The sequence below is a fragment of the Ornithorhynchus anatinus genome, chromosome 13 (assembly GCF_004115215.2).
Source record: "Ornithorhynchus anatinus isolate Pmale09 chromosome 13, mOrnAna1.pri.v4, whole genome shotgun sequence".
NCBI classification, from domain to species: Eukaryota; Metazoa; Chordata; class Mammalia; order Monotremata; family Ornithorhynchidae; genus Ornithorhynchus; species Ornithorhynchus anatinus.
Window position 1 is genome coordinate 18,429,352 of NC_041740.1, and position 8,582 is coordinate 18,437,933.

At 49.1% G+C, this 8,582-nt stretch overlaps 1 protein-coding gene across 1 annotated transcript; it reads right to left on the reverse strand.

The window, feature by feature from the left end:
• Positions 1-1,049: 1,049 nt before the first annotated feature.
• COMMD3 (COMM domain containing 3) lies at positions 1,050-5,215 on the reverse strand. Its single transcript, XM_029078354.2, has 8 exons — positions 5,047-5,215; positions 3,384-3,495; positions 3,207-3,270; positions 3,084-3,118; positions 2,693-2,753; positions 2,537-2,593; positions 2,388-2,447; positions 1,050-1,405 (listed from the first exon to the last, which is right to left on the reverse strand). The coding sequence occupies exons 1-8, from the start codon at positions 5,183-5,185 to the stop codon at positions 1,346-1,348; spliced, it is 588 nt and encodes a 195-aa protein (XP_028934187.1). The 5' UTR covers positions 5,186-5,215; the 3' UTR covers positions 1,050-1,345.
• Positions 5,216-8,582: the final 3,367 nt, after the last annotated feature.

Below are 8,582 nucleotides of genomic sequence, written 5' to 3' on the forward strand. Positions count from 1 at the left end.
AGGGTGGAAAAAAAAATGCACCGCTGAAGGGAGAGTGGAAACTGACACCGGCCCCAAAATGGCTCAGAGTCCGCCCGCCCCCTCCCCCCGTCGCTCCCCCCTTCCTCCTCCTCCCCCCTCCTCCCGCACGTCACGTGCTCCCCTCATTCCTTAAGGGCGGCCTGGGAATTAGTGTCGGTGTAGTCGGGGCCCCGCCGCCCCTCCCCGCCACTATCACGACCCCCCCCCCACACACACACACACACAGACACACACACACACGGCGGCGGCGCTGCTGCCGGGAGACATTTCTCTACAGCGCCACACGCGCCACCTCCCCTCGGTGCGGGGATCTCGCCTCGGCCCCGCACGCAGCTCCCTCCGGGGCCATAGGCCCCTTGGCCCCGCGAAGCGGCGTGTCTCTGTGTGCATGTGTGTCCGGGGGGCTTTCCCGCCCGTCTCTCTCACCTAGCCCTCCCCACGCACACACACAGCCACCTAGGCGCGGGGCCCCGCGGCGAAGAGTACCCCCCGCCCCCGAGCAGGTCTGCGGCCTCCGGGACCGCCTCGGCCCCGCACCCTCAGCCCCAGTGGCAGGAAAGGCGGGAGGAGCACGAAGCCCCTCGCTCCCCCCCGCCCCGGGGACCGCACCCCTCGGAGCCCCTCGGGGAGCGATGGGGGGGGTCCGTTAGCCCCTCCCCCGCGGGGGGGAGGGGCGGGGCCGCCGGTCCTTGGCCGACTCCGCCGACCGGCTCCGTTGGAGGCGAAACCTCCCGCAGCCGGGCCGGGCGACGGAGAGAAAGCGCGGCGTGGGAGGACTGGGAGCCGGCCTGCCCCGGGGGACCCCCTCCCCGCCCCTAGGCCCGCTGAGGTCAGGGGTCCCGCCGCCCCCCACCCCTCTCGACCGGGCCCCCTTCTTTCCTCAGCTCCATTTACCTCCCATTCCCCCCCGACCCACAACACCCCGACGAATCGACCGCTTCCCCCCAACCCCATTTGGAAGGGAAACCCCCACCCCTCTCCATCCCAAACGCCCCGCACCACGTTCTGCTCGTAAAGGACTGGAAAAGATGAGCTGTAGCACTTTATTAGACCATCCATCCGCTCGGAGGGAGAAAATCGGCATTAAAGACATCTTAGTAAAAACACAAGAAATTATCTTTCGCAATACTCAACCCCTTTTTCGATTCTTATGTTTACTGGAAAGGGGGCAAATCGGACCCGATAACTGCTTAAGGGGGCGCGGGTTCAAAAGGGGAAAATGAAATAGACGTTCCGCCGAGAAAGGAAAGGAACGATGGCTTCGCTGCAGGGCCGACAACGTTGCTCTTCCTCTTGACCCTAATAGATTGTTAACTTCCTCGCATCACATTTGCGTCGTCCTTTCCAGGCTTTTCGCCGCATCTTTAAGTTTCCCCACTAAGTCCTAAAAGACGTGCACAACGCAATAATTTCAGGACCCGCATCGGGGGAAATTCATCTCCCGACTTGATTCAACGGCAAATGGGCGGAGGGGAGTCTCTTCGTCATAACGCCGCCAATCTTTCGGTACTTAATATCTGACCGATGGTTTTTACCTGTCAGATATTTGGAACACGCCTCTGCCTTCCCCCAAACATCTCTTATGGTCCCAATTAGCTCTTGGCTTTCAGTTCGAGAGTCCCGAGTTTTCAACCCTAATTCTCTCCGCTGAAAGCCAGGAGCTAATTTCGCTTCGAGGCTTAAGTTCCGAAGTCTGGCCCTACAGCAACTCATACCCATGTTTCAATATTTTCTGAAAGGTAGACGGCTAATGGTAACACCCGAACAACTCTGCCAGAGGAGACCCGTCACATTTTGGCAAATTCTGCAAATGAACTTGTCTTTTCTCAAGTGGTTGGGGACAGTGACGGGAGTGCATTTCCCTGCTAAGTGAACAGGCTTTCGAGCTTTCTATCGTGCACCCCCCCCACCCCCACCCCCTTGCAAGAACGCTGCGTTTCTACGATTAAGTTAGAGATTCAGTTTTAGCGCCTACCGACGAAATGTCTATTTCAATACTACGGGCCCTCGCTTCAAACTCTCTGTTCTCTATGGATCACGAAGTTGAAATTCGGTAGGGAATTAAAAGGATTCACATCTTAACAGCACCACGTTTGGAATTTTGGTGCAGAGAAAGAAAAGGGGAGAGCACTATTAAATGCAGCATCTTTTAACTCCGCAATATGGAAGTAGCTACAAATAATGGATTTCTTTAAAGTGCTGCTTTGGAAAACCGTCCCCGTCGTCCGTCCCCCCCCCCCCCCCCCCGCCAATCACCCCTCCTTCCAGCACCCGCCGGGATTTTTGAAAACCCCTTTCATATGCTTTCTTTTCACGTTAAGTTTCAAATAAACCTTCACGAATCACTGTAGGACCAAATACTGTACCTGTAATTGCTCCATCGAACAGCTAAAACTTATGTCCGGATGAGGTTTGGAATCAGTGTTCTGCGAGAAGGTGGGGGGAAGGCTGTTTAAACCACGAGAAGCTTGAAACCTCAACTTTAAATTGCAAAAGTGACTTATTCATACAATACCTCGACGTTTAAAGTCACCAAATACGCAGGTCGGTAGAGTTTATAAAGTTGATTAGTCTAAAGCAGTAACATAAAACACACAAACATTATTAACTAAAATCAAGGGGGGGGGAGTGGCTTAAAAGCTTCTGTAAAATACGATTTGCTACATTTTACCTTTATCTGATATTCCAAACGCCAGGACACATCGTTTATGTGCAAAGGAGATCTCCCTAAGCTGAAAGGAACGTTAATACTTTTTGTAGAGGATGAAAAATCTCACTAATTTTCCACTGTCTTCTCGCGGTATTCACACACCCATTGCACCGATTTAAATGTGAATTTCAAAGTTAAAAGTATTTTTGAGTTTTGAATATTAAGAAGAGACAACTTCACACCCTTTTGTGCAGCCTTCTGTTCATGAGGCTAATTCTGTGTTACTTATTTATCCTCAGGCCTTCTTCCCTTTGTCACGTTCTTTGTTTTTATTCAGTTTTGTTTGTTTCCCACACACACCACTGATACCTGCAACTGAAAAGCAACTCATCCTGACAGCATTTGTACCTACCTTCCCAATACGACTTCCAGCGTATCCTTGTTTTTCTGCAAGAAGAAGGATACATCTTGGCAAACTTTTAGAGCAAGAAGATACTATTTATTAATTTAAAAAAATTGGAAAATGAACCAAAACCTGATATTCGGCCCAAAACTCCTCTATTCTCTCTCTCTCAAATTTACAGTCTTCTAGATATGTGCTAAAGAAAGAAAACCAGAGTTTGGTGAGTTATCCAAGTTAAGCGGCCAAAAGAATCACAATAATCAGAGCGTCAGCAATTGGAAAATGAGTGGAAATGAAAATATCAGGTACCTTATGGTTGACTTGTCAGCTTTCTGTTTTCCTGCCTCTAGTATACAAGTTGCAGCTGCTGCATGACAATGTTTTAATACCACGGGGTCAATATGTTTCAAGTCTGGGTGATCTAAAATAAATTAATGACTAGTGAATCACGTGATAATGAAATATTTCACGTCACGTTTCTAAAAAGGGGAGAGCCCCTTCTTTTAAAAGGGTTTGTTCCACTGTACCGACCTCAGGACTCATTTAAAAAAACACCAATGTTAATTACAGACGTAGTTACGCGTTACCGGGAGACGAATTACTAGAACAAATGCACAACAATAACATCGACACAAGAGGAACATTATTACTGCCTGGTTTCAGTTATCTTTTGATTTCTCTACTTTGTTTTTATTAGTTTTCTTTTTTTTCCAAAGGTCAACCATGAGAGGAAGCTTCATCCCTGCTACAATCGTCCTTATCATTGGAGACAGGAAGTTCAGGGAACACACACGCACTTGATAAACATCTAATATGCTTTCAGAAAATCTGAATCCCCCACCCCTCAGAAGACTCAGGTTTAATATACACTTTATTTAATGAATGCAGCCCACTGCTTTCTGGACCACCAGAGAAAGGAACCAGGAAGGCGTGGGCACACAATGATTAACATCCAAAGCCTATAGCGTTTCCCGGCTTTCTTGCCATGGAAGGGTTGGGAAAAACGAGTTCGCAGTGACTCTGTTTCTTTGAGGGACTCCAACTTCAGCCCTGTGTGTGTGTGTGTGTCGCGAGCAAAGGCCACACTATTTCAGACGTTCATGGAACTGAACCGGGGGGGGGGGGTGGGGGAAGTCCTTTCATTGATGATTTTTCTACTTCAGGGGCAGCACTCCCAAGTCACCTGTCTCACCAGGCACAAGCCCCTGGGCACGGCCCGGGCTGGGCCGCGGGGAGAGGCGCCAAACCCTGGCTCCCGGCGCGGCCCAAAGCAGCATTTCCACGCCGGGCAGGTCCCGCCCGCTGCCCCGATTCAACAGACAAGCTCTCCGCAAGGGAAGCCGAGCAATGCTGGGCTGGTTTCGGGAGCTTACGAAGTCGGGGTGGGGGGTGGTGTTCATTAGGTCGGACTCGGCAAAGGCCCCCTTCATCTCCCCCTCCCCCTGTCACCTCCCTTTTACCCCTGTCATTTGCAAAGACGCCGGGTAGGGGACGTGTCGCCCAGGGAGCGCGCACCGCCGGGGGCCCGACCTGTCAAAACGGCCCCTGCTTTCCCCTCCATCGAGAACCCGGGTTTTAGGCCACAGACGCGACAAGAATCCAGGGTTGTTGGTGTTGTTTTTTTGCACAGGAACAAAGAGCCTGGAAGGGGGGAGGGGGGCCTGCAGCAGAGACGAAAAAACCACCCGTGCAGGTGCCAGGCGAGGCCAGAATGGGGCTGGGGGGGAGGAAGGGGAAGGACTGGGGGGCAAGTGGCGACCCAACCCGCGCTGTTGGAGGGGCCCGGGGGCAAGCCCGCGTCTTCCTCTTCCCAGGGTTTCCTCCTCCTCCTCCTCCTTCTCCTGCTCCTCCACCACCAGCTCCTGCTGCCGCCGCTCCTCCTGCGAAGCGGCTCCGCCTGGGTGCCGGGGCGAGCCCCCACCCCCGCCGGGCCGGGCCGGGCCGGTCCTCCTCCGGCCGCCTCGAAGCTTACCTAGCACGGCCTCCCCCGCGCGGGGGTCCAGCAGACTCTGGAAGGCCGCCCGGAGGAGCAGCGCGAAGGCGGAGGGGTCGAAGCAGCCGGGGTCGGCGAGCCTCTGCAAGCCTCTCTGCACGTACTGCGAGAGCTCCATTGTGCGCCGGCGGGCGGGCGGGCGGGCGGGCGGGCGGGCGGGGGAGCCCGGGGAGCCGAGCAGCCAGCCAGCGCGCAGTGACCTTCGACACGCGCACCACGTGACCCGCGCCAGCCGCTCAGCTGATGCGGCCGCTCGGGACTTCTCGGCCGCCTCCGCCTCGGCACGGCCCCCCCGCCCCGCACAGCCCCGCACCGTCCCCGCCCCCGGAGGGTCTCCCGCCGCCCCCTGAGGAGCCCCCCACCCCCACCCCGCGCGCGCCGCCACGCGCCCCCGCCTTTGCGGGCGGACCGGGACCAGCCCGGCCGCCAGGGTCCCTCCTCTTTGTCCCAGGCGGAACAAAGCCCCCCCCCCCCCCCCCGCCGCCACCTCCCGAACATCGTTCCCAGCGGCGCCCACCCCGACATCCCCCAATCGACCTCAACCGAATTTTTTTTCCCCTCTCTCCCGGGGAGGTGGGTGCCGAAGGGAGGGGGCCCCTCACCTCAACGGGAGCCTTCCCCCCTTCCACCGTCCCAATCACCGATCGTTCCATTTCCATCGCAACAGCGTCTCCAGGTTCTACGATCGATATGGGGAGTCAAATCCCGGGGGCCGGCCCTCCAAACTTTTTTTTTTTTTAGGAGGGGAAATCATTGCTGCCACTTCCTCTGAATTTTCGGGAAAAATCTCCCTCTCCACCCCGAAGATTCCACGTTTAGTCTTTAAGCCCAGAGGTGATGCCTATATATATATATATATATATATATTTCCTGGGTGTGAAAAGATAAACTCAATACAATTTAGAGATTCTTGCTTACAAAGTCCTTTTGGGGGAAGAGGTATAGAATTCATAAACCATATTCCTGAAAGTCCCAACTCGAGATTGTTGACTTGGGTGAGTAGTAGTCACCTGTTTAAAATTAAATTGGTTTCGACTGATTACATTTAACACTGACAATTCTTTGCTGATCACGGTCAGAATTTCACCAAGTGGAGAATGCTTAGTTGCTAGGTTAGCATCTCTGGAAGAACCAGTGCCCACTGAAATGGCCAAAGGCACCATTCTTGGCACTTGGGAGGCTGGGCGTTTTGCTGCTCACCTCATGGAGAGCCTACCTTTGCAGAGACACTGGGGAGTCTTTTAAAAGTCTCTCCCTTGGGTCTTTAGGGAACAGCCGCAGGCTTGTCCATTTTCACTTTTTTTCTATTCCTTTTCTGATTGTTGTTTAAAAAAAACAAAACCAACGACAAAACAACCTTGGAAAACAGTGGAAAATTCAAAAGCAAAGCACAGTAGTGTAATGTTAACGGTAACAAATAGACACAAAATGTTTTCAATCCTAAAGTTTGAATTCTTGTAATGCTAGACTCCATATTTCACATAAGGGCTATTTAAGGGCTATTAGAGAAAAAGAACCATCTAAAAGCTATACCGATGATAATCGTGATAATGCAACCATTTAAATGCTCTACTAATGGCTATATTAATGTTATTAATAATAGGTACACATTTTATCATATAGTATAGCCAATGTGGATGCATTCATGCTGCTAACCTGATCTGAATTTAGAATTCAAGGCTTCCTCAAATTTGTGTATTTAAAATATAACACTAAGGTTGTAGTACTATGCAAGTTTTTGAATTATTAGGGGGAAAGCTAATTAAACTAAGTGGTTGAAGATTTACATGCCCAAAGCTCAAGGAATTCGTAATGATGGTTTCCAAGACGGCCGTCACTTAGCTTCCTTGCACATCCGTAAGTGCATTCTGTTCCTGGATAAAGGATCTTCATATTAATGTGTAGGGCCCATGTTAGGTTTGGCTCCCCTAAAATTTGTACTATTTCATCATTGTTCAACCATGAATTTCTCTTCACTATATGTACTTGTTTGGCTTGGTTATGGAGGAATCAGATTATATTGCACTTACTTTAGAGTACAGCATGTGTTCATTTGACTTACATCACAAATAATCAGAAGTATGTCTTTATTAAAATGTGCAGCTATTCAGATAAATAGACATTTAGGTATGCATCCACTTCAGGAACCTTAATCAGTATGGTTACACTGATAAGGAAAATTATGTGGCTAATATACATATGAATAAATTCAAAAATCATGAATACCACTTTTTTCTCCTCTGAGAACTGAAAACAGCAAATGGAAACTGTATTACATTTTCCCCAAACTTCAATTTCAGGTTAGCAGCAAATGTGATATATTTGGTTTGAAAGTTCTATGTTAACTCAATTATTAATGTATAAAAAAAAGAATGCCTTCCCAAACTCAGGTCCGAAGTGATTTTTCGCTCTACAATTAAACATGTGTCGAAAAACGGCAAGTGTGGGTAAAGAAAGATGATAAATCTTGTTATTCTTATTGAAAACCCAGAATGTGCTTAACTAATAATCTTGAAAAACATGAAGATTGATCTTCTGATCAACTGGGCATTCTGAGCTAACTCTGAATGCTTGCACATTTTAAATCCTGAGAATAACTACGTTAATTTAATGCCATTGTTTTTTAGTCAATCTTTAGAGAAGCCATTATAATTACATATTTTTAAAACAACAAAAAAAAAAAGGCTCTGTTTTGGGGACTTTTAAAATGGGTTTGTTCTTACCTCAGATTCAGAATTCGTAAGAGAAAGATATTCTGTTTTGAGAGGTTTAGTGGATGGTAATTGTGGTTCTGCATTTTCGGTTGAGTTGAGGTTTAGATAATCTTTTACTTTCATGAATGATATTTTACGAGTTTGCTAAGGTATCAGTGAACCATCCAGAACTTTGGGTTAATGTTTGTCTTGCATCAGATTCTTACTTTACCAGTAAAGCAGTGCCACCTTAGCCCAATTTCTCGAGGTCCTTTCTAAAGGAGAACACAGTTCTCAATGAATTTTTTAAAATGAATGATTCTCTGAACACGTGACAATTTCTTTGCAGTCGGTGACAATTAGGTAGTGACACGCAATCGCCTCCTCTCCCAACACCTCCTCTCTCAGTCAGTTTTTTAGGAGATCTAACAGTCCATTGTTCCCGTGATCATACGGTTTACTTCTGTGAAGCTAATTGTGGTGCCATAAGAAGGAGACTGTGTCAAAGCTGGGCAAACCAGTCAATGCATTCGTCTGAATGCCACAGCGTTTGGCAAGAATTAGTTTACCCAGTTTTGGCCATGCTTTTATTAGGCTTCTAATCTGCAGGACATATGTTGTCAAACACAGGCCTAATGCACAAGGGAGAAGATGCAGTGGGAAAACTAAATCATATTTTCAAAATTTTACAATCCAAACCATTGATATTCTAGCTGGTCCTTAATTACTATTAAAGGAGCAGCAGCAGATTAGAAAATGTGTGGATTGACTTCTGATATTGGGCTAGTCAACTGCCAGTTGATAATTCTACTCAATTCAGAT

Excerpts from the sequence above, each read along its gene's own strand:
- COMMD3 (XM_029078354.2), bottom strand. The coding sequence starts at position 5,185 with ATGGAGCTCTCGCAGTACGTGCAGAGAGGCTTGCAGAGGCTCGCCGAC. Across the intron at positions 3,271-3,383 it reads GCTGACAAGTCAACCATAAG|CACATATCTAGAAGACTGTA; the intron begins GTACCTGATATT and ends TTCTTTCTTTAG. Across the intron at positions 2,448-2,536 it reads TGGTGACTTTAAACGTCGAG|AACACTGATTCCAAACCTCA; the intron begins GTATTGTATGAA and ends ACCTTCTCGCAG.